The sequence below is a fragment of the Stigmatopora nigra genome, chromosome 11 (genome assembly GCF_051989575.1).
Source record: "Stigmatopora nigra isolate UIUO_SnigA chromosome 11, RoL_Snig_1.1, whole genome shotgun sequence".
Classification (NCBI taxonomy): domain Eukaryota; kingdom Metazoa; phylum Chordata; class Actinopteri; order Syngnathiformes; family Syngnathidae; genus Stigmatopora; species Stigmatopora nigra.
In genome coordinates, this window is record NC_135518.1 from 12,007,490 (window position 1) to 12,034,860 (window position 27,371).

Genomic DNA, 27,371 nt, shown 5'->3' on the forward strand with positions numbered 1-27,371 from the left:
TTTCTGCTCTTTACACATCTCTAGTGGACTGCTTAGAAATTACAGTACTTTGAATATCAATGCAAGTAGAACTACGACCACCAATGCAAGTAGTACTATGACCACCAGACGTCGCTACTTAATATTTCTAAAGGAAAAAAAGCAGATGAGAAAATACTCGATTGGGGAGACTATTGTAAGAATTTAGGGTAGTGTTTGTAAATATTAACGCATTTCTATTGTAATCCACATTTAATAAAGGTATTTATAGTGTTTTTATGTGGCTTGTATTCTCCAAATCGTTTTTTCAACTTCTCCACTTATGAGCATGCCTCAAAAAGAATAAAATATCTAATTAAATTGACTAATTGCGAGTTTAACCTATTTAAAAAGTATTTGTGTGTGCTAGATTGACAACAATGAACTACAAAATTGAAATTGCAGTTTGATCTAATTAGACGTCCATCATCGTCAATGGCAGCCAACGAGTTAACACTTGAAATTGATTTTACGGTAAAAAACGGGGGTTAAAGTGGATGTGACCTTTGTACCTGCGGGGGTGTTCGATGCCTTTTTCACGGTGCGTGTATGCGAGTTGCGACGACTGGGCGGAGTCTCAATGGAGGAAGTAGACCCTCGAGATTGACCGTTGCGTGTGTACGTGGGCTGGTTTACCTCCTCCATCGAAAGGGTCGCGGATCTCTGGCTCACCATCCACGGGCCTCGCTCGGTTCCGTCCGGGTGGATCGGCAGGTTGCATTTCGTTCGCCTTGCTGTGCGGCCGGCGGTCCCGAAGCGAGCGAGCACTATGCATTCGGACTGCAGGCTGCTACCATGGAAGGAGCGGCGGTAATGGTGGGTAGGGGGGCGATAGGGGCCGGGGTTGGAGCCGGAGCTGGAGCCGGGTCTGGGTCCGCTACCGAAACCGGGGCTGGGGCTCTCGTCCTGTCGATCCTTGTCATCATCCTCATCGCGGAAGGCTGCAGGGCACAGAAAGGTGGGTGAGAAAACATCCCCCCTAAAAAAAAGGACTAAAATGGGGGAAAGGCACACATATTCCGAAGCGTCATTGACACTAATACAAATTAGAGGGTGGTCTTAACATGGTTACTATAGTATTTTTTTTTACCTATTGCAGATATATTTGTTGTGCTAAAACCAGGAGAACCGGTTTTGTTTGTTTTTTTGTCGGTTGTAGAATGTCCGATCGCCGATTTAAGTGGAAATAGTGAAAAGGTTGACTTGTAGTGTTGAAATGTGTCCATGTTACAAAGTCGTGCGATTTAAAGGAGCATGGCTGCTGTTGTGTTTAGCCACTAAGAGACAGCAGCACATGTTGGGCATGTTGTGGCATTTCCCCTTGCTCAACTCACGACACTTGCACATGTTTTAATGCTTTAGATGGGGGTTGAAACACGAATGCCTGAAAGAAGTGTGTTTTCCAGGAAAACAAAAGGTGGCTGAAGTAAATAGTAGGGCTGGGAATGGTATCTATCTCCTGATACGATTGGGCGATAAGGGTTGCCAGATAGGAAATACAGTTTCCAGTCTAATCATACCCTAAAAAGGAATTAAAGAGCCTACATTATAATCAGAGATTTAAGATGTTTCCACACAATAATTAATCATTATGGGTTAACTACCCTGTAATAACTGTTGAAAATCCATGTTTGTCAATGCTCAAGTACAACTTTGCATTCTGAGAAATGTATTTCTATTCATAAAAAGCAAAAACAACTCTTTTTTAATTTTTACAGTACATCTTTATGATTTTTTCTATTGTAATTTTGGGAATTATGAATTTGAGCATGTTATGACTCTTTAATAGAGAATAACAAGCTATAATAAACCATTTTTTTCATTGCCGAGGACTATCTGCCTTCCAAACTATGACCTTTAAACGAGGATATCATACATTTAATATTTCAGAGCAACACCCTATTATTACAGATTGTAAACAAATGTCAGCCATTGACAACCATCTGCATCCAACTCATTTAACGCGAGATGACTTGTTTTGAAGGCTAAGGAGGTTAAATTTTTGGCCCCTCCCAGTCAAATTAAATTGTACGTTTGGCTCCGTCATTGGCAACTGATAATTCCTGACCTAAACGTTACACAACTCATTCTATCTTGATGTAGTGATGGTGTAAGCAGACGGTTGATTTTAAAGTGATGTGTTGTGGTGAGTTATTAGGACGGTAACATGAGCCGCTGGTGAACATCGCAGTGAGTCAGAGTGGGGAATGAGCCTTTTGTTTTTGTCCTCTTCAGCCGGATAACGTCCACCGGGAAAAGCTTGCGTAACGTAGATGAATACACATCAGACTCCCCCCCCCAAAAAAATCTTTAAGGTCACTACTTGAGTGAAGTTGCATTTTTTGATGTATCGCTTATGATTAGCTAGTGTTTAACATCTGGAGAAGGAATTATAGTGGATTTTTTTAAGGTAAAAAACAATACATTGACTTCAAATTTGCACATAGGGTAAATAATAGAAGTAGTACTTACCTATCGTGTTCTTGTGGCAAAAGAACATACATTGACGTAGAAAACGCTGAAATATAAAGTTTCTGTTAGTAATAATATGCATAGCAACTTTTTAAAAAGCATAAAAATGGCAAATATATGCTTACATTTTCCAGGTGTTGCTGGATTTGTTAATTCTTACAACCTGCACAGAAAAAAAAACATGATTAGGTTCTCAGTTCTGGTAATAGGGTCTAAAAAATCCAAATAAATTGAAACCAGAACAAAATATTTTGATTCCTGTACAACTGACCATCCACTAAGGTACACTATTAGTTGGCCATATGAGACAATGTCCAGACTTTTGTCCCAAAGTGTCACAAAAAAAAGCCAAGCCAAAATTTGCCAAGATAATATCATCTGACTTTGTGTACAAATATCTCCCAAGTCCCTAACAAGGATCCAATATTTCCCATACAGGCGATGGCTGCGGTCCCACAGTTTTGGGCCCATCTAGCGGTACCCTGTCATCTCTTGGCTATCCAGGGCCGTACCCCAATAATACTGTGTGCGAGTGGGAGATCAGCGTGCCCCCTGGGAACAGAATCCATTTCTGCTTTGCCGAGCTGGACATCGGCGACGCCAACTGCCAAGTCAACTACCTCCGCTTGTACAACGGCATTGGACCCGATCGGAGCGAGATCGGTGAGTGCTTTTTAACCATAAACGTGAATGCATGTGCTAGGCATGCTGGGACTCGGACGTTTGGTCGCCTGGACGTTTGGTCGCCTGGAAGTTTGGTCGCCTGGACGTTTGGTCGCCTGGACGTTTGGTTGCCTGGACGTTTGGTCGCCTGGACGTTTGACAACACGACAGAGAGTTTACTGTTGAAATCTGCTCTCAAAATTATATTATGAGATAGAGCATTTAATATCTAAATACCTACTGTTGAAACCAACTCTCAAAATTATATGTACCCGGGCGACCAAACGTCCGGACGACCAAACGTCCCGTCAACTACTTCTGCTAAATGCATGCAATTAAAGTGCTAAGTTTGCTGACTTTTTTATAATTGACATGATACAGAAAAATTCTGCGGTTTAAAAGTGAAGGCCAACAACATAATGGAATCCACCGGCCACCAGGTGACCGTTCAGTTCATGAGTGGGATCCACCAGACTGGACGTGGATTCTACCTTTCCTACTCTACCACAGAACACACAGGTAACGTCCCTCACCACAGCCATTTCAGCATTAGCATCACGTAGTGGCTTAAGCGCAATTATTCAACTGCCGATGGTGGTTAATACTGACATAAAACTGTTCTGACTTTGTTGACTTAAGATCTCATCACCTGCCTGCACAAAGGAAGTGATTTCTCTGAGGCAGAGTTTAGGTTAGTCCTTATTATTAGTCACGTGTCTGGTTCAGTTTGTCCATCTGCCAAATATTCTTATGCATTTTCTCCCCCTATTCTTCCTAAGCAAATACTGTCCAGCCGGGTGCTTAACATCTACAGAGGAGGTTTCCGGGACGATACCGATTGGCTACAGAGAGGTAAGCTAAGCCTCAATCGTCCTTAGAAAATAATGGACGTTTAAAATCTTTAGTGTCGGGTTTAGCATGGAGTAAACAAAGCAGACGATCCAACCATGACTGACAAACATACAGCATTTAAATAGACAGACAAGGGCTGATTACTAAATCACGAGCAGCTGGTTACAAGAGGAAGGGAAGCCTGGAGGGACAAAAGAGGCAAAAAGCAAACAAACAAACCAAAACCCAAACTAACCCTAACAGATGGTGTATACTGAAGTACTTCAAAAAGATATTTCTGGCTTACATATTTAGTTTTGTGTTAGCTAAATGAAGTAGCATCATTTTTTGGGTGATGTTAGTGGTATTTTTGATTTTTTTGTTGACATTCAGTAAAAACAAAGCCATTTAGAGCCCCCTTTTTTATCTACTTGCTAGTTTTCTCTGTCCTGCTTAAAGTGAAGGTCACATTGTTGATTGTAAATTGAAATCATTTTCTTTATGTATTTAACTAAAACCCAATCTGATATAGAGCACCTTCTAAAATACACGTAAATCGTCTCATGTGGTTACAAAGTGGCTATCGTTCCCACTCTAATTAGCTTTCGCTCCATGTATAGATCATGTCGGCCTATTTCAATTTAGCACACTATCTCGTTTGCTGGAAAGCTAATGCAATAAGTGGCGGCTGATGCAATTGACTGCTGTGGGTGCATTTTTTTTTACTCACCTGACTTCCACCTGGACATGTTGATGCATGTCTCAACTCTGAAAAATAATAACTCACAATTGAAGCAATCATTTTTTAGCAATCCAAAACAATAGACAAATGTTAAAGCATATACGTACGTGGCCGCAATGATGTCACCAAGAGGGTTATTGTTGCCCGGCAACAAGAGGGACCGACCCAGTGTTAAGCGGTGGTGATGGTGCTGGGCTTTGAGGGAGTGGGGCGCCCCTTAGGAACCGAGGAGGGTTGGGGTCAGAGGGGTGAAACGGAGGTGAGATAATAATTTGGCCCTGAAGAAAAGAGCTCTTAATCCAGTGCAGCTGCAGCGTGTTCTTGGTGAGTGACTCAGTGTATCTGACATGCGGGACAACACCTCGCCACCGCCTGTGTGTCATAGGGTTTAAAAAACTGACTTTGGGATGAAAACTGTAGTTCAAATAGATTTACAATTAGAAATAATAGCACATATGTTTTCAGAATTGTCACTTGCTCTCTATAGGGTTAAGGTCTGAAGCAGGGGTGGGCAAACTTTTGACTCATTGACTTTAAAAATGTGACAGATAGGCCGGGTCAGCACAAGATACGATACATATAAAAAAAGTGCATCCGTTAAGAGTGCATATGAAACATAAACAGAAAAAAAGGACTAAAGTATTAATATACTCATCACTCATTAATAAAGTAAAAACTTTAGTTACTCAAGGCCTTAACCAGTATTTTATAGTCATTTTCTTAATTTACTTTGTATTCCCCTGATCAATATATTTACAATTATAAAGGAATCTATAAAAAATACAATGTAAAAAATAATGTGAAAGCGTGAATTTATTTTTATGTACAATGAGTGATCTACTACTCACCTATTGTTATTATATGTTGCATTTGTGTTGACTAATTTAATTTTGTGGAACCAAAAATTATTATTGTCAAGAATTAAGCAGATTTACAGAGATTACAGGAAAATGCAAAGTGAAATCTGGGCTTTAAAAGGTTGTTGTCCTAGACCGGAACCCTACACTATTGTTTTGTGTTGCTAGGATGTCACCCTCTTTACACAGTGATTGCCGTTCCGCCCACGCCAAATGGCGTTCAGTGGAAACACGGCCCTGAGTGCTTTGCTCGGAAGTGAACTGTGCGTTCATGGGAAATTTGAAGCGGTCAAGAAATGAGTGTCGTCCATTGGCCCAATGGTGTACGGAAGTAAATACTCCAGTGCAAACGTGTTAGTCACACTGCAGCACCCTAGTCACCCCAAATTCCACGGCTAGGCCTTTTCCAGTCATAAAAAAAGTCCCAGCTGTTCCCAGGAATGGCTTCTTTTGTGTTCAAAGTAGAGTCTTTGAATAGGAATGCGGACAATAGGGTGGGGTGATTCACTACCTGGGACACTCGCTGTATTAAGATGACCTAACGCTGAATCATGGGTGTCCGTAGTGGGAAAGTCATCATTTTCTAGGGGGTGGAAATTTCTTTATATAATTTTTAGAATAATAGAATAGAAATGTGTATAAATACCCAAATAGTTTTCGTTCTTTTTAACATGGTACTCCCTAAAATACATTTTATCATTGCCCTTTTGAATTAGTAATGTCCATTGGATTTTAAAACCACTTTTTGTATTGGGTCCTAACTTGGAAAGACGAGATATGTGAATATTAACATTAACAATAATATTAACCTCTTTTTTCTTAGTCATCTCCCCTGTGTTTGGCCGCCGTCCACGCTGGCGTGGTGTCCAACGCTGTGGGAGGGAGGATCCATGTGGTGAGCAGCAAAGGTATCCGGCATTACGAGGGAACACTGGCGAACAACGTCACGTCCACGGGGTAAGAAAAAAACACAAATGAGGATTAAATTATTGAGTCTTCATTACCGTTCTTTAAATTTCTACTTTTTACCTTTCAGGGGGACTTTGTCAAACAGTCTCTTCACCTTCAGGACAAATGGTAGAAGTGCATCAACTTGGTGAAAAAGAATGCTTTTGCTTGACTTTGTGTTACCTTGTCCAGGCTGCTACGGAACGCTGGGACTCGAGTCCGGCGGCGTTTCGGATATTCAAATCTCCGCCTCGTCGACGTGGGAGTGGAACGACGCCGAGGGTCGGCGAAGTTTGTGGCCTCCTTCAGGTGCACGGCTAAAAAAGATGGGCCTACCCTGGGCGCCATCCCAGAGTGACCAACACCAGTGGCTGCAGGTGGACCTAAAAAGACAGATGAGGATTACAGGTATTGAAAAACTGACAATTGACAACCCATCAAAAACTTACCTTAACTTAGAATGAGGCGAAATGATGTTTTGCATGGTTCCCTGAAGGCATCATCACCACGGGCTCGACTCTGAGGGAGTACCCGTACTACGTGGCGGCGTACCGCATCCTCTACAGTCATGATGGCCAGCGTTGGTTTTACTACAAGGAGGCCAACACAACACAAGATATAGTAAGACAAGTCTGGGATTTCAAGTACATGCCAGGTATTGACTAAGTCATGTTTATATATGGGATTTGTTGGAATTGCAGATTTTCCAAGGCAACACCAACTACCTGCATGAAGTGAGGAATAATTTTATCCCGCCTATTGAGGCACGTTATGTGAGGATGAACCCGACCTGGTGGCATCAGAGGATCGCCATTAAACTGGAGCTGCTGGGATGCCTTGTGCCGATAGGTGAGTGTGTCCATGTGTCGAGTCGGGATAGTCAATGTCTATAGATGTCACAACATGGGAGAAATAATAGTTTTTGATTCCCTTGGTTGGCTAAATTGGCCTTATTTTCTCACTCAAATCCATCTAAATCCCACTGGATTTATCTCACTTACTAGTTTTCGTGATCCCTTACAGTTTGCTAGTGTTCAATTCTTTCAAAGAAAAAAATAACAACCCTAAGCTAACATAAGATGGCGCCAAAACAATTGCAAAGCTAGCCCAATGTGGGATGGATGTTGACTATTTGTGTGAAACACCCTTTTTTTGAAGTTATTGTAAAATGAAGTGGCGACCCTAACTGTGTTGTTGTCCACAGTGAGGATGGGGATGGAGCCCAGGATGTTCCCACCTCGCCGTTCTCCAGCTCTACCCAAACGCCCACGTACCTTTGGCAAGACCACCTCACCTCCAGAAATCAGGAACACTACCATGCCACCGGTAACGGGCAAAGGTAAAAAATAAAAATGAAAAAATAAATAAATCAGCCTAATCAGAAGTGGGAACACAATATTAAATCTCGTCCACCATTAGTCATAGTGTCTTCCTAGCTAGTTTGTGGTGCAGTGGGTGGTAGTACCTTAGCCTTTGTTCCACACGATGATCTTTTTAAGAAAAGTTTCCATGTAAAATAGTCAACTGGTAATTTTCTTATTATTGTTGTACTCAGAGGTGGCGCTAGCGGCTGTCCTGGTCCCGGTCTTGGTCATGGTTTTGACGGCACTCTTCTTGCTAGTGATTTGTGCTTGGCACTGGAAGAGTCGGTAAGTATTCATTTATCATGACTAGTTAAAATTAAAAATCTTTTCATACCTCCATATCTCGGTTTACAGGAAGAAGAGCTCGGAAGGAACGTATGATCTTCCTCACTGGAATCGCACTGGTCAGTTGTTATTGTTGTTCATTTACTGTCAACTTCCAGTATGTGAAAAACTGGACATTTTTCACTGCAGACTGGTGGAAAAGTATGAAGCAGCTGCTGCCGTCCAAGATGGTGGAAGTGGAAGAGTCGGTTCGCTACAGCAGCAGCGAAGTGGGCCGGCTGACTGCAAGGGGTGCCGTTCCAAGACTGCCCGCTGAACCTGCAGGTAAAATTGCTAGAAAGTGACATTAAAATTATTATTACTAGTTTGACTTATAGTCCGGAAAATACGGTACTCAGAATATACATTTATTTATTTATTTTCCAGAATATGCTCAGCCCCTGGTTAGCGGCGTAACAACACTGGGCGCCCGGTCCACCTTTAAACCAGACGAAGGACCCGACCCGGGGTACAGTGACCCCGACCTCTACGACGCCCCTGTTTCGCCAGACGTCTACCACGCGTACGCCGAACCCTTGCCCGCCTCCGGGGTCGAGTACGCCACCCCCATCGTGGTAGACATGGGTCGTCACCCGCTGGGGGGAGCGCCCAACGCCGTCATGCTCACGAGGTCGGACAATGGCGGCCGCTTGGCGTACGACACGCCTAAAAACACCTCGGGGCAAGAGCAGCAAACCTATCAAGTGCCTCAGTGCGGCGCCAACAGAGCCGAAGGAGGCGTGTGATTGCCCGGCCTGACGCGTTTTACGTGGGTTCGAACCCCGTTGGCGCCATTCCAGTCGGATCACTGAAAGCGCAGCCATGAATGTTCTTTAGTTCACCAGATGAGAGCGCCCACTACTGTTTGCAAAATCTGTGATTTTTTTTCTTCTTCTCCAAACTGTGATTTAAAAAAAAAACTTAAAAATCTTAGGCAAAAAACAACAAATTCCCTCCCCCTTTTTTGCTTCCTGGTCCACGGTACGCGTCGCCGTCAAAAGCGTGACTTGAACTTTTTTACAGCTTGTGCGATTCCTCGACTGGAAACGTCTTATAATTAGCCAGTGATTTTTTTTTCATATTTATTTTTGAATCCTGCTGATGATAAGTAGCCCTCACGATAAGCCCCTCCCACACGCAGACCAAATGATGGAGCAACTCAGCAGAATGAACGTTTTTAAAGTCTTAATGTGAGAAATAAAACTTTTTAATGAAAGTAAACGGTATTATTAGACTCATTCTTTCAATATGGTCACATTTTAGCATGCAGCATTTTCACTGAAAGATTTAAAAAATATGTACACTCATAAATTGAGTAGTCAATATGTACACGTATTAAATGAGTCAGTTCAGTGGTAATACTGAAACCTTGGAATGATATTTATAGACATTTTTTTAGCTATAGTGTTTTGATACTTATAATTCCTCCATGTTCTTCCCATCCTTCCCAAACTTCCACCAAACAACAGTGAGACCGATGGCCACCATCAATATGAGGCAACTCGTGATCAAATAAGCAATGGGTAAGAACGGATTGGGACCGCCAAACCAGTTCAGTGTGGTCAGGACCACCTGCTTCCTTCCTCGGAAGTACTGCACTGGGAAGTCTGGGAGGGAAGGGTCGCTGGTTAAGGTGGCAAATCAATGAATTTTGCATAACAAAATCTAAAGAGGAAGGGTAATAATACTGTAAATTTGAAAAGGATACTGTAGTTAATCTCCACACTGTAGTTTCCTTTGGGAAGGCCATTCTGGAAGGGTTTGTCAGCCCGTAGCAAAACAGCGTAAAGCTTCTTAAAATCGGGGAAAGCGGCCTCCCGCATCCATACGATCAGGTCTTCGTTGATGAAACCGTTGTTGAAGGGGTCCGCCGGGTCCAGCTCGTACACGGATTTTTGCCAAAAGGGAGGTGGTGCCGTGCCTGCCAAGTGGGCCATCGTGAATGGGTTGGAATTTTTGGAGAAAAACAAAAAACTTACCTTGGAATACTTCAGCCAAGCTCAGGTTGCCGTCTCGCGGGTTGCGGTATTTGACGTTTTTGTCCGTGTACCAACTGATGCCTTTGCGTATGAGTGGGATGTCGTATTTGGAAGCGTCAGGACCCAGGTATTGGAATTTGAAGCTATCTGTGGGATGGAAGGATTGTGGAGGCTTTTGGAGTGGCTCATTTGCTGTTGTTTATGTGTGGGTGTGTTTACCATTAAACATGCTGTTGGCCACGGCACCACATGGAGCGATAGGGAGTCCTTTCTCATTGGTGGAGAATGGTTTGCAGTAGAAACTGGGTTTCTATACCAATGGAGAAAATTCATTTAGTTTTTCACCTTGACCGGACATTTGGTCGCCCAGACGTTTGGTCCCTCGGATGTTTGGTCCCCGGACGAAAAAGAAAGATACGAAAGCTGACCTTTAAATTCTTCTTCCTGCCGACCATCTGCGCATCATCCCTGGAGTCCATGTATCTACGCAAGTTCTGGTGGAAGTTTTGGAGGCCGTAGTAGAAGAAGACGTCTCCCTGAGCACAAGTTTAGATAATTGCATTAGCAAGAAAAATATAACATTCCGTTTCAATTTTGTTCTCTTCAGGACTGCATTTCAATGTACAAAAAGTGATTAAATATTGACACATTTTCCCGCAAGCATGACTTTTTATTCATTCTTCATTAAACAACAAAACAAAGTCTTTAGTCTCAAGAGTGTTTAGTTGTCTAGTTCACGTTTTTCCTCAAATACATCCACACATTAAGAGCAGATAAACTTAAAAAGTGCGACAGCGGCTTACCTTCAAAGCTCTGTTGACTTGAAAGCGGATTTCACAAGTGCAAGTCACCGCCGCATTGCTGGCATTCTTCCGCAAGTCGTGACAAAAAGCACACTGTCCCTCGTCAGTATAGTCCACCTAAAAGAACAGGACATATTCAAGACAGCAGTGGACGTCCAACAAATGGTGGACCGATCAATAATCATAATACAAATAGATCCAAATATTCAAGCTTATCCTCACTTTTCCTATAACCAAACCTTAAAATACTCCAAAAGCGAAGTTAATGACAGCCAAGCTTTTGCAATATTTAGTTTTTTCAAACCTTAACAACAGTCACGTGTCCTATAAAGTGTCAAGATTACAACACGTGCTTGCATTTCACAAGATAAAACTATATCCCACTTTTACAACCTCCCCGCCATCTTGCAATCTTGCACACACTCGCATTCCTTCCGACGAACTCACCCGGATTTCCCGCACGCTCTGCACGGTCAGCAGCAGCCAAACTCCCAGCAACAAGCAGACCAGAGCCATGAAGTAGAAGAACGGCAGGACAGTATTAGCCGTCAACATTGGCGACCAGGCGGGGAGACGTTGTTGCTTGAAGGCCGAGTTATCTGGCCTCCGAGCTAGCGGCCCCCCACTCTTGGCTTTGGCCATGGCCTGCAAAGAACTTGGCTCTCTCTCTAGAGATTCTAGTCCAAGGTGGCCCCTGCTGGCTTCCTCTTCCTGTGGTTTCACTACGAAAAAGACACACACGGAAATGCGCAAACGTCTGACAACAATCCCCTCGCCGTTGGGTTCTGTCATTTATTAACCACAAGTAACAGCCTCTTTCTTCCTGCTTAACGACGCTAGCAGTTTTGCTTCATACTGAACATTAGTTCTCATTTGTGATCATCATAAAGTTTTTGGGAAGATTTAAGGCACTTTTATCAGGAGTAAAAAGTACCTACCTTGTTCAAAATCCATTAAAATCTGAAAAGGATTTAATATGGAACAAAAACAATGACATAAGAAGTAAAGAGCTTCTTTGGAAATCATCACTTTTCTTTTAACGGGCAATTTATTGCAGGCTGCTGCACATTGTTGAAACAAACAATATGACACATTTTTTTGGATGCATTCTCTAACAATAGTTAAGAGTGGGAAGATGGTAAACAAATGGGGAAAAGAGCAAAGGGATAATGCTCAAGGAGGCGCTGTAAATCATTAGGACGGAGTTAAAAGAGTCCGATTTTGATTTTATCTGCTTTGCATTTGTTGATGATCTCGCTTTGCAACAGCTTACAGATATCCCGTTTGATCTGTGGGTGGAAAAGAAGCAGATTTATTTGCAAGGGGAATGCGATAAATGAACTCTAAATGCGTTAAACAGAAATTTTAACTCAGAAAAAGGAAAAAGTTGAAAAATAAACTGTTTTGACTATGAAATTCAATAGGTTAATCAATGCATTGTACCAATATAATACACAAAAAAATAAGCAAAAACAAATGAGGATCATTTAATGATTAAATATCCCTTCAGCCATTTTATTTCTTTCATGGAATTTTGATCTATCTGGCTTTGGATCCACAATAAAGATAACAAAAGTGTACAGTATACTAGTGTAAGCTTGCACCAACAGAGGGCAGTAACTTACCTCAGGAATGTCCATTAAGCTCCTCCTTTTTTGGTCTCTCCAATTCCAGTCCAGAACCAAAAAGCGCAATGCTTGCAATTTTAATCCATCTTGAGAAAGAGACAGAAGAAAAAGTATGATTTCAAATGTTATGGCCATATTCTGTAGTTGGATACCATTGTATGTCATTACTTTTTAAAATACCAAAAATTGGTCACTCTTGGTTTATTTTACCTTTGTGAATGAGGTCAGAGATCCGCGCAGGTGTACCGACTCCTATGTGAAGGACTCCTTTTTGCAGCAGCTTTATTTGCTCCTCGATCTTTAGAAAAGAACAACTATTAGTTCTTCTCAAACTCAATCAAGTCTTTCTGGAACATGGTGGTGGGGAAGAAACTATACTTTACAACCAACCTTGATGTGTTTTGCAAAAAGCTTTACAACTTTGGCTTCTCCCTTAAAAGATGTCAGTTGCCTGGTGGGAAAAAAAAGAAAACACACAGAGAAGATAAAACCTTGTTTTGGGTCATCAATCACGTTCAGGATTTTCTTTTATTACGAAAATGTTACTTGATCAAGTCGATGGCTCGAAGGGCCGAACTGCAGACGATAAGCATGACCGCCGAAGATTTTTCTGTGTGTTGCTTCTGAACCTTTGTCCATTTGGGACAAACTAACAGAAAACAGAATTAGATTTTTTTGGGAGTACAATTAGTGCAAACAGTGACTGTAAAAAAATAAAATAAAATAAAAAACGGCCCATATTACACTGATTAACAAAAATTCCGGAATAAACAAACTACTACTCTAACATAACAGTTTTGTCTTTAATGCACAACTCTCATTCCTCTTGTCACAAACAGTAAAACCAGTTTTCCCCAATATCATCCAAAATCTCCAGTTGCAGTAGTTTTACAGAACCATAACAGCCAAGACAAACAGACTCAAGGACAGTTGAATTTTGCACCTTGACCTAATCGAGACTTATTGCTATCCACTTTAGTCCCTTTATTTAGTTATATATTAACTTGTTTGTTACCTATTTACCCATATCAAAAATGTATTTTTCTGTGTCTGTATTCTCACCCTCTTGCTACTGTGACAATCTAATTTCCCGAATACAGTATGAATAAAGTTACCTCATCTAATCACTTACCCATGTTGACTACTACTTATTTATTATGTTGACCACGTATCCAATTATTGGTACTTATTGGTTATTCATTTATCATTACTATATATTGGTTATCTACATGTTTATTTGGCAAAGACCATCTCCAAAACCATAGAACTCTTCCTGGACTTCAGACGGAACAATCCGCTAATCTCACTTGGACTTCTTATCTATTCATTTCTTGTTTATTGATTATTTATTTGTCTGTCTGATGCTATCTGTGCATTGCATGGTGAACACTTTAAATTTCATTATACTTGTATAATGACAATAAACGCCTTCAATTCAATCCAACAAAGATACTTACTTTCTTTCAGATAGGATGACAGGCTATGCGTCAGGTCATTGCAGGTCGTAAAGAAAGAATCTGGAAAAAATACGTGCAAAAATTGAGAAGGCAATTTAAAAAAATTAAAAAAGACAAAAAATGGAGAACTTACCATCAAGTTTGAGCTCCTCCCTCTCAATGACGGAGAAGTTGTCCGCCAAATACTGCGTGAAGAAGTCCTGAAGGTCGAGGGGACAACCCGGTTTGGGTTCAGAGGCAGCCAAAACATCTGTAATGGTCTTCTTCTTCCTCTGGAAAAGTCGTCATAATATGAAGAAGAAGAAGAAGGTCGGAAGGCGAACCCCAGTCACCCTACTTTGACCGACCTTTCTCTTTCTGGTAGGTTCAGTTAACGTTTCCGTCTGAAATCCCAGCCTTGGCAACGGCTTAGACACCTAAAAAAACACAGGTGAGAAAGACGTTATAGACCCCCCATTTTTTCCTGGAATAAATCAGTCAACCCTTCTTTGGTGGGTTTTATTTATGAAGGGTGGTGTCGAAAGCAGAACCCGAAAAAAGCAAAAATATGTCAACATGTTGGCGACATTAATAAAACAATCATTTCAAAATAATAAGTAAGCTTTTAAGGCTTTTGCACAAATACTTTTAAGCAAACTCCGCCCATAAATAGAAGAGGAAAAACACAGTCCAAAGTGTTCAAAAGCTATTAAGCTAATACCTCTTCAAGCGTTTTTTTCTTTTTGGCAGTGATGTTTTTTTCCGTTAATTTCTTCCTCTTCTCTGCTTTGTTTTGTGTCGACTCTGGATGTTCTTTTATTGGTTGGCTTTTCTTTTCTTCAACCTCCTCCCCCTCAGAAACATCTATCAAAAGACAAAACAAAAACAAAAAAAAGCTATTCATCTCCAAGCACACAAATCTGCATCATAGTTTGTGTACACAATAGCATTGCTACACGACATATAAAAGAATTATTAAAAACATCTGCCAGGATGTGTCACTAAAATCATAATAGTCAATTTATTGAAAAGAAATTCCTCTTAAGCAAAAACATGAATTATGACTTGTATACAGCTTTGTTTCTAACAAAGTAAGGTCAAGCAAAGTGATCGAAAACATGGAAAATCTTTCAAAAATGGACTGAATTCACATCGCAGTCGAACTAAAATTCCAACAAATCCTAAAGAAAATCAATGTAGTGATTTCAGCAATTATTAAAGAACATAAAGCTTAATTTTGTTTGTGTTTAAACCACTGTACCTAATATTCTGACTATACTGGTGCATAAACACTATCAGTGCACATCTGACTCTCATCTTTTAACGTTTATTTCTCCTTTCTGCTTAATACTCGAGTACCATTTCATCCATCATCATCAGCCTTTTGTTTTCCTTCGCCAGCCGGCCTCATTACGACGGCCCGTGGAAGAAAATGACAAAAGATGAGCGGCGGTGGGGGATTAAAGTTCACGATAATTTTTGGCCGTCTGATGGCCATCCGGCTCCGCCCCCTTTTCCCATTTGTCAAGGCCAGACTCATCGATAGTCATCAGTGCAGACGTCCTCTCCAATAGTGTAGCCTCCCACCCGTCTCATTACAGTAAGGTCATGGCGAGGACACACGACGCGACAAATACTGTCACGGGATCGACCGTAAAAACCATTCTAAACCTTACTGACAAATTACATGCCATTGCAGGTGAGCGAAGTAAGCCTTTTTGCTGGATAATATTGTATTATATAGGTATGCTTGGAGCTGTCACTCAACTTAATTTTGTCATTAGTATTTTACTTTTAAAAGACAACAACACATCAATACATTAAAATATTTTGGTTGACAAGTAAATGGTGAAAAAAAAATTCCAAATTTTGGCCATAAAATGTATGGCCAAAATTATGAGGAAAAACTACTATTATATAAGGTAAACAAAAGAGTAGTATGACTTACCATTAAATGAAGTTCAAAGACTAAAATAGTATGTGTAGCATTTTTTTAACCAAAATAACTAAGATAAATATATTTTTGTAATATAAATTCCTATGGAAATCCATTATTTTTTTACAGTGACAATTTTTGAAGCAACTTTGAAGCAACTCTACTGTATATTTATAGACCTTCATTATATAAAAATAATACTATAATGTACGGCCAGACTACATTGACTACGCCACATTTCTATGAAAGCAGATAGAAGACAAACTCTTAAATTATAGCAAGCTCGCCCAGAAAACCCCCAAAAAACAACAACCAAAAAAAACCCAACAAAGTCTCCATAAGGTCAGCTAACAGTAAATCAATAAGAGTCAACAACAGTGGAGGAAGTCGCCAATGTATAAAATAGCTCTTGGCTTGTCGTCTTCAAACGTTCAATCAATAACAGTGACTGGTTTTAATGGACGGTAAATGGCGGAGAATGGATACAATGACAGCCAATCGACGGGATGTAGGGAATGAGTTCCTGTTTTTTCTGTTAAAACGAAGATCCAGATAAATTGCTTTCAGGCTCAAAAATGCTGTCATTGTAGCGGTCGATGCAATGAACGATGATTACGCGGGTCGTGCCTTTAGATTAGCGGCTTGTAAAAAAAGGAACAAGTACGCACTTAACTCATTGGGTGCCATTATCTTGTTTAAATGACGCCAAATAATAGAGTCTTCGTCCAAATCGTGACATCACTCGGTAGCAATTCTAGCCAAAGGCCAAATGGGAAAATCTGTTTTGGGTGCTTTTTTTGAGGTTTATTTTACAAAGAAAAGGACTTGGGTTGTGGCTCTACAAAGTCAAAGCTATCAAATTGAGTTAAGCACCCCTTGAGGTGATAGTGTGGCTTTTAGGCCTTCAAAAAGGCTTTGCTACATCTGCTAAAATCCCAAGTGACAGAAATCACATGATGATAGATCCAATAGTGATGCAAGAATTGTGGAATCAGGGCGTTTTTTTGTGGGGTTTTTTTGTGTACAGGAAGAGAGAAAATAGCAAACAGTAGAATTTGGCAAGGGTATGTCAAAGAAGTCTTATTGGGGAGGAGAAGGGGAACAGAAAAAAAATCTCAGAGGACAGTTTACATCAGAGCCCAAAAATGTTGAGCATATTTATTACATTATGGAAGCGCCAAGAAGTCATTGTTTTGGCTTTCCAACCTGATGCCTGCCATCTGATTTATGGACTTGGGTGAATTCAATCATGAATAGACCACCTACAGGGTGAAATTTGCCGTAAAACTATTTTTAGAGGGATTAAACTAAGGTTTTATTATTTGTTTTGGGAGAATGTTGCGTAAATGCTTTTTTTAAAAGGTCGCATTTGATTGTTAGTTTTTTTGGTGGAAAAAAAATCATTGCGTGTAACTAAAGTCTTAGCTTAACATTTTAATTAATGGTACGATGAGATCAACTTTAACTATAAAAAACAAAAGTTTTAGCAGCAAGTTATAAAGACCAAATTTGAGCAAAAATATTTAAAGAGTATTTGCTAATTGAATTGACCTATGCAAGGAGTGTAATTCCTTAATATTCCCAAATGTACGAAATTTGTAACAAAACAAAACCGTCGTGCTAGAAATCATGTCTTCATTTAGGTCCTCAAATCCACTTTTGACCAAAAAATTGCAGCAATAAAAGAAATGACAGAGTTTAAAGATTAACAATTGAAATGGAGCCAAGGGTACAATCTCAATAATACTGAAAAATATGCATACTAATACGAATTGATAACATTAATCCAGGAGTCTATACTCATCTGTCATTGCGTTCCCAAGTGAAGTCAAGTTTCCGATTCCAGCACGTGAGGATAAGCTATTCTTGTTCACTGTTTTTGGAAGGAGAACTTCAGGTGGGAAGACCTTTTTTGGTGCGAGTCAAAAATACAGAACATGACTCACAAGCCCATGAAATAGAAAAAAAGTGTAAACTGATGTTTGTGCTATTGGCCGCACCAGGCCAAAGATGAAGTCATTGAAAGTGTGTTGAAGTCAGAGATGACCGAAGGCCCGCTATGGTTTTATTGGACTTTAGGGGGCACTACTTTCCCTATACGGAGACTTCCTACAGACGAAACAAGAGGACCGACCACCTACGCCATGTGTATAAAGCCGCTAAGTTTGAGGTACCTATAACCAGAAGGTAGACGCCATAGGGAGGCGCTAATCAAATTTAATGAGGTGAATTTAGCGCCACCTGACAAAAGCAGATTAATTACTACTACTTCATTGCGCAATGAGTCATTTGGTGTTGCCGGGGAGAAGTAATTATAGCACCATGATTTTCCAACCCCCCCCCTAGATTGTTTTGGTTTCACTTGATTTGAGACTACTTTGCAAGTTCTCATAGGGATCTTGTTGACGATATGATAGGTAAACAAGGCCCAAATTAATCCTAATATTTACCAAATTGGATGAAATGGGGACATTGGAACTGTTTTGTGTTTTGCTGGATGTTTTTGGTGGTTTGTTTATGTTGTACAGTTCCGGAAAAGGTTTTTTTTGCATCATGGCTTTAAAAAATACAACATGAAATAGTTTTTGCAGTACAGTAAACAGATGCGCCTTTTAATCAAGTGAGCCTTACGTAATAAAATGAACTCATTCATTGCACTTTACAATGTAGTGAGCTAAATACTCTAAAAAATACAGCCTTTGCTTAGCCATAAACTTGAGCTCAATTGAAGTGCTGCAACCAATGAATTGGTTTCTTGTCAAGAATTTAAATATGTCCTTGCCCAGTAGAGGCACAGCATTACAAAGCAATTTAAACCAAATCAAGTGCAATTCTTGGCTGTAAACAGCAATCTAAAATTCTCAAAGTTCTCAAAACGTGCTTTTAGTAGAGTTGGACCTCCAAAGCAATTCCCATAAAACTCCCATCTAGTTCCAGATGATCATTTCCTAATGTTTAAATGAGAAAAAAACTAAACAGTACAGTACTCTGACTGTGTTGAAGAAAAACAACCATAGAGCGAAGCTCAAACCAACATGACGTCTTTGTCTTTCAAACTGTACAGCTTGAATAAATCTCCATCCAAGATGTCAAACGATTGAAGTGCTTCAACACAGTCGAAAAACATCTGCACGTTCCGAAGTGAACATTTTTAGCTCACGTTAATCCACTCAGCTCGTTCCAAAAAGTTCCAAAACTTGGACGGCTCATTGCGGCTCAAACTCGGAACGACACACCTCAACGTTCCAAGTTGTAATTGCGCTTGTAAACACATCAACATGCAATTCCATATGCTTTCGCCACTTTCTGTACTCCATGGACGGCCTGTACCTCAACTAAAGCCAAATTGAAGGTGGTTAGGATTCTTCCCTTCCCCAAAAAATAGCGACTATGGTCAGATGTGGCCTTTGCGGGTGGGGATAGGCCCAATGGTGGGAATGGGGGCTCATCTAAAGACCACCACACTACATAAGGAAAGGCTGTGAATGACCAGAGTGTATGTTTGTGTCCAGAAAACCATTTCCCCTCCTCCAATATTTTTTTCAGCATTTATTTTGAAATGTTTAAGCCTCCAAGTATAACACCCCATTTTTCTTCCCTTAAAAAGTACTCTGTGGCGATAAAATAGACGAAAATTAAACTGTTTTTGACCGGCAATGAACTCATTGGCTGTAAATCACAATGATGTCTATCCCAGGTAAGTCATATTTGAATGTTTATCACTGTCAATGGCGGTTAAAGAGTTAAAATACACTCACTCACCCCCATTTGACAGTCCTCGCCCTTTATGTTGGTCAAGTATTGGATCGGATACTTTACTACATACGGAGATGTTTTTTTGTAAATGTTTTGCAGTTGGCCAGACGGTAAAATGAAAATGTTTATAGGCTATGCAATCTTGACTTTAGTCCTGCCAGAGTCCACTCTCTAATCTAATTATGGACTTTTTGGAATAGTAGCCTGCATTTGTCGGTAAGAACGAAAAAAAAAACTGCTTCAATCTATCGGCCACAGGAGCACGTTGCAATTTAAGACCAAAAATAATCCCGGCGCAAGAAACACTTTGTTTATAGCAACTGGATCCAAATACGAAGCAGTCAAGACACCCTTGAAGAAACATAAACCGGTGAGTTTACTTAGAAGTAAAGATATGTGAGACCAAAAAGGCCAGGAGTTTGTACACAACGGACCGTTTTTTTAAGAGGGGAAGAAATGACTAAAGAGTTCCACAATCACTCAGGAAATGTTATCATGCATGAAGTCACGCAAGTCTTTCGTCGACTTGGCCACTATAACATCCCGTGCTGTGAGAACCCCTAAAACTATGATCCCCCTCGATTACCGCAATACTTTGTGAACTGAGAGCCAGTACTTGAAGTGTATTCTTTCCCAATTCATTTCCGATGTATTTCACATGTTAAAAGATCAACGAAAACCACCCTAAATGCGTTAAAATGTCATGTTATTTGACAATGTTTAGCTAAGTGCCAACGCCTGGGATGACTTAGCTTTTATTTAATTTATTTTTCTCTTAACAGATTGCAAAAGTCCCTTTGAAACACGCAACAGTGTCAAATTGGGCAATCTTGTTAACAATGCCAGATGTTCCCAAATTGAACAGAGATCATCTGAGGCCATATAAATCTTGAAATAAAAGACAATTCTGTGGAAAATAATGCACTGGAATTAATTTTCCAAAGTTATTTTTTTGCATGACGAAATGTTTAAAAAAAAACGTGCCAAATCCTTTGAAAATCTTTCAATCTGCTTCTGTTTCTTTTCAAAGAGCTTCTGCGAAACAACGCCACAATAGCTTTCATTTTTGAAGTTCCGATGTGCGCCCAGGTGCAAAACAGATGTGATCGGGACTTACGCCAGATGAAAAACCGTAGAGTGAATTCCAATCATTGCCCATCATTCTCATGCGCTACTACGATGACGTTTACACGTGATTGAACGATACAATGAAAACGGCGCGGTGGTTCTAGCATACTGCCAGCAAATTGCACATCATTCATATGGTTATAGTCTACGATGGGACGACATCATCATCGCCGTCATTAAACACTGACATGAGTGAATAACTGGTCGCTCCACTTCAGTTCAGTTAAGTCCTTACCTCCTCATTGAAAACATACCTCTAAACTTCTGCCGATAACTGCCCTTTTAAATGATTAAGATCCCCGTACAAACCCCCAAAAAACCTTAGAAACTGTTTGCAAGGTTTTTGGGGGGTTTGTACGGTGTTTGTTAGGTTTTTGGGGGTTTTACGTTGTTTGTAAGGTTTTTGGGGGTTTGTACGGTGTTTGTAAGGTTTGTACGTTGTTTGTAAGGTTTTTGGGGGTTTGTACGGTGTTTGTAAGGTTTTTTGGAGTTTGTACGGTGTTTGTAAGGGTTTTTTTGGGGTTTGTACGGTGTTTGTAAGTTTTTTTGGGGGTTTGTACGGTGTTTGTAATGTTTTTTGGGGATTTGTACAGTGTTTGTAAGGTTTTTTGGGGTTTGTACGGGAACTCAATCATTTATAAGGGCAGTTATCGGCAGGGGTTGACAGGTATGTTAAAACTATCTTAAAAACTTCATAACAATGCATAAAGGACTTACCTTATTTTGATCATTTGCTTCTAATGACATGAAATTTGTGGCAAAAACAATTCTTACCTTGGTAGCATTCTTTGAAAAAAGCAACAAAAATGGCATTTGTTAAACAAATACGATTACAATTACATTTGAAAGTTGTTAAATGAATACTGTTACAATTACATATCAAAATAAAGACTTGAATTTGTGGAATAAACAGTGACAATATGGGAAATTGGTGTAATTGCTTTATATTTTGACTACGTGGCTCCAGACTATTCGTATGTGTCGTTGATGACTCGTTTTAAATGATTTCATTCTTTCTCATGAGTTATTTTAAATAAAAAAAAATATTTTCTTTGTTAATTCATACTCCCTGGACACTACAGTTGGTGAGAAAAATTCAAGTTCCATTGGGAAACCATAATAAGCAAACTATGGGGTTGGAAGGAGACAATTTGAATGGCTTTTGTGGCTCTTGTTTTGTTCTTTTTTTTCTCCCAATTTGCTAGAATTACGGTTGAGAAACCAATTTGATATACAGTACTTTGGTTAGGTTTTGCCTCATTTGTCATAAGCAAAAGCTAAAAAAAAAGGAGAAAAAAAATGCTCAATTTGAGTTAAATTACACCCCCGGATGAAAATAGGATGATGGGTCGTCGTCCTGGTAAGACGAGAGCCGTATTACATATCGCTCTACGCTTGAAGGCTTTCTTGGAAAGGTCTTTGCGGAATGGGCTCATGCTTGTAATTGAGGACGAGTGCTGCAGATGTCAAGCTCTCAATTGGGAACCAGGACTTTGTGAACTTTGCAGCGATAGTCGTGGGCGGGTGGAATGCTGTTTCCTTGCAACTCAAGTTATGTTTAAGCCTCTAAAATTTGGGCGAAAAGCGGAATAATCGAGCTAAAAATGGAACTGTGTGCACTAAGAATGAATTTATGTTAAAAAATATGTCCTGTTTTGGCTTGTTTGTTAACAAATACAATTTATAAAGAATCAAAACATCATAATTCTACACAATTCTGACCTCAATACCCTAATAACGATGTTTTATATTTACACTAAATAGAACTTGTTACCCTGCTTATTTTTTTTAAAATCTGCAAATAGAGAAAGTGTGTTATTCTTTCAGCCAAACTAAAAATTTTCCATTTTGCGACTTTTATAGCCTTATTGCACACAGGAAATGATGAGAACATCACTGTTTATTGTTAATCACTGCCGTTCCTTACTTGACAAACAACAGCATAACCATGACGTGGTCTTGCAAAACCGTGGTTGAACATTTTATAATTTCATCCAATAAAAAGCCTAGAACTAGTTAAAACAGATTTTAAAAGGAAGAGAGTAAAAACATATGGATATCATTGTCGACCAATGAACTGATGATGTCATCTCCAAGTCAGGTTATCAGGCCCCAAGCAAAAAAACAAAAAAAATGGCTACAACGTACGTACACATTCCAAACCCAAAAAATCCACAGCTTAAAACATATGTGAGAAACACATGCACACACTTAGATGAACTCCTAAGACATGCCAACACATTCTGTCCTTCCCATTAGCCTCTTTGGCATGGTTGCATAGTGAGCTCATCTGGAATGGGCTCAACTCCAGTAAAAACACACCAGCGCTAACACACAAAAACACACTCACACACACACAGTCATATTTCCATCACTTCAACCGACGTTAAAAAACTTTCCCGGAGACTTAACCCTAAGTATAACCACTATGTGCCACAGCGGCAAAATCTTCCAACCCTTCCAAATCACGACTCCCTTTGTCACCAAAATGATGGCCTGCCGAGTGTGTTAACAGATTTATGGTCTAGCGGCGTGAGGAATACCTGACACACACACACATACATACACAGCAGTCTAGGCTATTACCATATAAGGATTGGCCAATGATGTCATGGGTGCCAGTGGCTCTGCAAGAGAGAGTCCATGCGCAGAGAGAGCACTTCTCATAATGTTTGGTTTTCCGCATGGAATGTTCACATCACAGAGATCGCCGGGAAACGAAAAGTCAAAGAGTCGACTGACATCGACGTAAGGATTTGTCAAGAAATAAAAACCCACAGGAAATCAGGTAGGAATTAATGAGATTTAAGGATTCTAAGGCTTGTACTTGAAAAAAAGTTGGGTTTGTTACTACGAGACAAACTTTTGAATCGGCATCTTGGTATCGAAAGCTCGTAGCAGAATGTTTTGGAGATGTAGAGAGCCAGTTTTACATTTCCAAGTGGATTTTGGAAAAGGGAAACCATCTGTAGTGTGGATTTGTCTATGAGTCGATGCTTTTTTTTGGATTCGACGTCTTCATGCAACGAATTTGTAAATCCCAGACGGAAGAACAATGGGACGTGGTGTTAAAGGTAGTGAAGGGTAGAGAAGAATCTTAATTAACATATGCTACACGCCGGGGGAGCATCTGTTGTGCTTGTGAAAATATTCTTAATCACAGTGCCTGGGAGACCACATGGATGACAGGACTGGAGCACATGGTATAAGACACATACGTGACTGGTGGTTTGCAGGTCGATACGGAGCATAGAACAAAATGTTCTATGTTTTCCAGTAAGGAAAGTAAAGTCATTCTGTTATCCGTAAGATTTCAATAGATGTTTATCTTGGAAGTATGCCACGATGGGAAATCATTTGTTTATCAGCCTTGGCCAAAAAGTGAGGAGAAGTTTAAACATTACCTCATGTCCTTGGTGAATGAAATGCACAGTTACCCTGTAAAACCATTCAAAGGCATTCTTTGGAAATAACTAATGCTTCCTTTCTTTCCTCTCCAACTGTGCACAGATAAAAGTTCCTGATTGTCAAAGAAGGACAGTATCGGGAGTTAAAGGAGACTATCGGAGACGTCTCGTTTCTTAAAGTGGAGTTGGAGCAGTTGCAGGAGTTGTCGACGCGGCACCAGCGTCATGTCAAAGAACTGAGCGGCCATCGCCAAAGTTATCGATCGGGAGGCCAGAGAGGGGCGGCGGCCAGATTAAAAACATCCAGCCATCGACTCCCGCTGCCATGACGGCTCAACTCGCCGAGGGTACGACTCAAAATGACCCACTTAGAAGCCAGTACCCTGGCTTTGGACGCCAGACGGATGCTCTGGAAGAAACGAGGAATTCTGCAAGAGAAAATAAGGGGACGCAGCAGTCTGCCGTTTGGGAAATGAGGCATCCCAGCTCGTTGTCCGAGGTGGAGGTTCTGAGACGAAGGGTGGTGGAAATGGAAGGGAAGGACGAGGAGCTGATTCGGATGAGGGACCAGTGCCAGGATTTGGATGTTAGATTAGAGAAGGAAAGCCAGAATTGTTCCAGTTTGAAGGTGGAGGTCAATCGGTTGAATGGGAGAATCAGTGAATTGGACCGTGTGGAGGAGACTTTGGGTCAAAGCAAACAAGAGTGTGGAAATCTAAGGGATGGCTTGGAAAAGGAGAGGGCTGTTAGTAAGATGCTCTCCAGTGAAGTGGACTCCCTGAAGACTAAAGTTAAGGAGCTGGAGGCAAGTGAGGTCCGGTTGGAGAAGAGCGAAGTGGCTATCAGACGTGACCTGGCCACGCTAAGGTCATTGACGGCGGCTTTGGCGGAGGACAGAAAGACCATGTCGGAGAGGCTGAGGGAAGCCGAGGAAAAGCTGGGAAGGTCAGGAGGTAAAAACTCTGTGGGGAATACTAGAGAGGAGGCGCCCAGTTTGAGGTCGAATGTAGAAGAAAAGATGGCAGGCATGGCTAAAGACAGGGATGAGTTACAAGACCGGCTAGCCGAGGAGAAGCAGAAAAACGTGGAGCTTGAGAGTAAAATGTTGACTATGAGAGAAAGGCTGCAGGTTTTGGAGAACCGTAGAGAAAAGGAGGAAAAGTATACACAAGGCTCCTACAACGCCAGCCCTCGCTGCCAAACGGAAGAGAACAAAGCCAAACAACTCATGTGGGAGTTGGAGAGACTACAGAAAAGACTGCAGGACAAAGAGATGATGGAGAAAGAGTTGATGAAGGTAGAGGACAACTACGAGTCTTTGGAGAAAAGTTTCAAAGAGGAACAGCTTAAGTCTACATCTCTACTCAAGGAACTTGACTTGGCTAAAAAGGAGCTTTCCGGCTACAAGCAGGCGGAAAAGCAGGATATAAATCAGGAACATGTCCTTCTTTGTCGTCTTCAAAAGGAGCAGGTAAAGTCCAGGCTCCTTGGAAAAGAAGTCAGTGCCCTCAAAGAGAAACTCCAGTTGCTTATGGGCACGGAGGAATCCATTAGCAGGGTCCAAACGGATCACTCCACGCTACAAGGCAAATTAACACAACAACAAGTTAGAAACCAGGAACTAGCCCAAGAGATGAGAGACCTAAGCAGCGAACTGGACAAGTACAGGCGCTTAAAAAATCTCCCACCAAATGGGAATGAAGAACACTACCGTCCTACCAAAGAAGTCCAAACCGAACCAGCGACCCCCCTGACCATGGACTGCCAAACACCCTGCGCCATCAACGAAGCATTCGCCGATAAACAGGACTCGGGGGACCTAAACCGCAACTGCGGAGCTCTGGTCAGCAACCTGAACGGCTTAAACGGCGCTAACAACATGGGAGTTCAGAGCAGAAGCCTCACATCCAACGGAGTCAACGTGCACCAATCACCTAACGGGGACGTTATGATGTTAGCGCACACTCCGGGACAACCACTGCAAATCAAGGTAACCCCTCACCACATCCTCAACACGGCTACCCTAGAGATTAGCAGCCCCACATCGGACTCCTCGACCTCTTACACCAGCACGGCCTTCATCCCATCCGGCGGAAACACGCCAAACCAAAGAATCACCATCATCCAGAACAAATCCCCGCCCTCTACCCCAGACCGTTCACTTTCCCTACTCAACGGGGCGCCGGTGTCTCGAATGATGAGCCCAGATTCGTCTCGTTCGGCGACACCCGATCTCCCAATTCAGATTTTGACGGTCAGGACTTGTTCGCCGGAACCGTCCGAGCCGGGGAGCCAGGCCTCCTTCTGTAAGACGCCGGATCGGCAGAATAGCTGGCACCACGTGTGCTCTGGCAACCCTGATGCCAGTCCTAGCATCATCACCACGGAGGACAATAAGATCCACATCCACTTAGGGAACCCGTACCTCCCGTCTCACGGTGTGGCGCCACCCGTGGGGCCGTACTACCTTCGGCACGAGCAGAGGACTCAAGTACTCGCAAATGGTTGTCATGTCAAAGGGGTCGGCAAGATTACTAGTAGTATTACCATATCCCCTGCCACTTCTCCCGCCTCGCATTCCCCAATGTAGCGGCAACCATCTTGATGAAGAAATGAAATGAAATTTATGAATGTATCTTGCTAAGGATATACTGTATAATGTCATCTTCCACTTAGACTACACAGTTAAAGCAATACTACGTGTTTTTACAATTGCACGCCATCATTTGGTAAAGTCAGCAGATGAAGCTGATCTTTTCATAAGAATTTGTGCAACTTTTTTCTACTTCTTGCATGATAATTTCCTGAAATAATACAATACAATCTATAAAGAAATTCATGTGTGGACATTTCTTTCCAGAATCTAATAGTTAGTCATAGTTAAAGTGGAATAAGTAGCAGACAACAAATATTGGCTTAGTTGATTTTTGATACAGAGCTGAAGTGCATTTAATCCTGTATTTTAGTAGAAAATGAAACTTGATAAATTGAATGTAATTCCTTCATAAAACGTTTCCTTATTTTACTACATGATTATAGTATACAACTAACAAACTTAAAATGTATGAATCAAGAGCAG

At 41.1% G+C, this 27,371-nt stretch overlaps 4 protein-coding genes across 4 annotated transcripts in view; 2 read left to right on the top strand and 2 right to left on the bottom strand.

The window, feature by feature from the left end:
• The first annotated feature begins 568 nt into the window (after positions 1-568).
• dcbld2 (discoidin, CUB and LCCL domain containing 2) lies at positions 569-9,440 on the top strand. Its single transcript, XM_077728780.1, has 15 exons — positions 569-976; positions 2,929-3,153; positions 3,535-3,672; positions 3,793-3,844; positions 3,933-4,005; positions 6,407-6,540; positions 6,620-6,660; positions 6,724-6,939; positions 7,028-7,152; positions 7,233-7,380; positions 7,736-7,870; positions 8,087-8,180; positions 8,250-8,299; positions 8,370-8,504; positions 8,607-9,440. Exons 1-15 carry the CDS (start codon positions 814-816, stop codon positions 8,963-8,965), a joined length of 2,088 nt encoding a protein of 695 aa, XP_077584906.1. The 5' UTR covers positions 569-813; the 3' UTR covers positions 8,966-9,440.
• A 94-nt stretch (positions 9,441-9,534) lies between these two features.
• Positions 9,535-11,915, bottom strand: tmem30c (transmembrane protein 30C). The gene is made up of 7 exons (XM_077727592.1): positions 11,449-11,915; positions 11,002-11,118; positions 10,627-10,734; positions 10,418-10,508; positions 10,199-10,345; positions 9,928-10,140; positions 9,535-9,826 (listed from the first exon to the last, which is right to left on the bottom strand). The coding sequence occupies exons 1-7, from the start codon at positions 11,791-11,793 to the stop codon at positions 9,636-9,638; spliced, it is 1,212 nt and encodes a 403-aa protein (XP_077583718.1). The 5' UTR covers positions 11,794-11,915; the 3' UTR covers positions 9,535-9,635.
• Positions 11,916-12,057: 142 nt separating this feature from the next.
• Positions 12,058-27,371, bottom strand: part of cmss1 (cms1 ribosomal small subunit homolog) — a 31,687-nt gene continuing 16,373 nt past the window's right edge. The window contains exons 3-11 of the mRNA XM_077727593.1: positions 14,787-14,929; positions 14,434-14,502; positions 14,220-14,358; positions 14,087-14,146; positions 13,176-13,278; positions 13,020-13,080; positions 12,840-12,927; positions 12,627-12,715; positions 12,058-12,290 (exon numbers count right to left, since the gene is read on the bottom strand). Coding sequence (XP_077583719.1) covers positions 12,207-12,290; positions 12,627-12,715; positions 12,840-12,927; positions 13,020-13,080; positions 13,176-13,278; positions 14,087-14,146; positions 14,220-14,358; positions 14,434-14,502; positions 14,787-14,929 — 836 coding nt within the window. The 3' untranslated portion in view covers positions 12,058-12,206. The remainder of the gene's footprint in view (positions 12,291-12,626; positions 12,716-12,839; positions 12,928-13,019; positions 13,081-13,175; positions 13,279-14,086; positions 14,147-14,219; positions 14,359-14,433; positions 14,503-14,786; positions 14,930-27,371) is intronic.
• LOC144203958 (filamin A-interacting protein 1-like) lies at positions 23,512-27,127 on the top strand. Its single transcript, XM_077727587.1, has 2 exons — positions 23,512-23,673; positions 24,396-27,127. The coding sequence occupies exon 2, from the start codon at positions 24,618-24,620 to the stop codon at positions 26,880-26,882; it is 2,265 nt and encodes a 754-aa protein (XP_077583713.1). The 5' UTR covers positions 23,512-23,673; positions 24,396-24,617; the 3' UTR covers positions 26,883-27,127.

What these genes read in the sequence shown, in the direction of transcription:
- tmem30c (XM_077727592.1), bottom strand. Translation starts at nt 11,793, where the DNA reads ATGACAGAACCCAACGGCGAGGGGATTGTTGTCAGACGTTTGCGCATT. An exon ending in AGAGCGTGCGGGAAATCCGG is followed by an intron (nt 11,119 to 11,448) that starts GTGAGTTCGTCG and finishes CTGTTCTTTTAG; the next exon opens with GTGGACTATACTGACGAGGG. An exon ending in CTTGGCTGAAGTATTCCAAG is followed by an intron (nt 10,141 to 10,198) that starts GTAAGTTTTTTG and finishes CCCACTTGGCAG; the next exon opens with GCACGGCACCACCTCCCTTT.
- LOC144203958 (XM_077727587.1), top strand. Translation starts at nt 24,618, where the DNA reads ATGACGGCTCAACTCGCCGAGGGTACGACTCAAAATGACCCACTTAGA.
- dcbld2 (XM_077728780.1), top strand. Translation starts at nt 814, where the DNA reads ATGGAAGGAGCGGCGGTAATGGTGGGTAGGGGGGCGATAGGGGCCGGG. An exon ending in CTCTACCACAGAACACACAG is followed by an intron (nt 3,673 to 3,792) that starts GTAACGTCCCTC and finishes TGTTGACTTAAG; the next exon opens with ATCTCATCACCTGCCTGCAC. An exon ending in GCCACCGGTAACGGGCAAAG is followed by an intron (nt 7,871 to 8,086) that starts GTAAAAAATAAA and finishes TGTTGTACTCAG; the next exon opens with AGGTGGCGCTAGCGGCTGTC.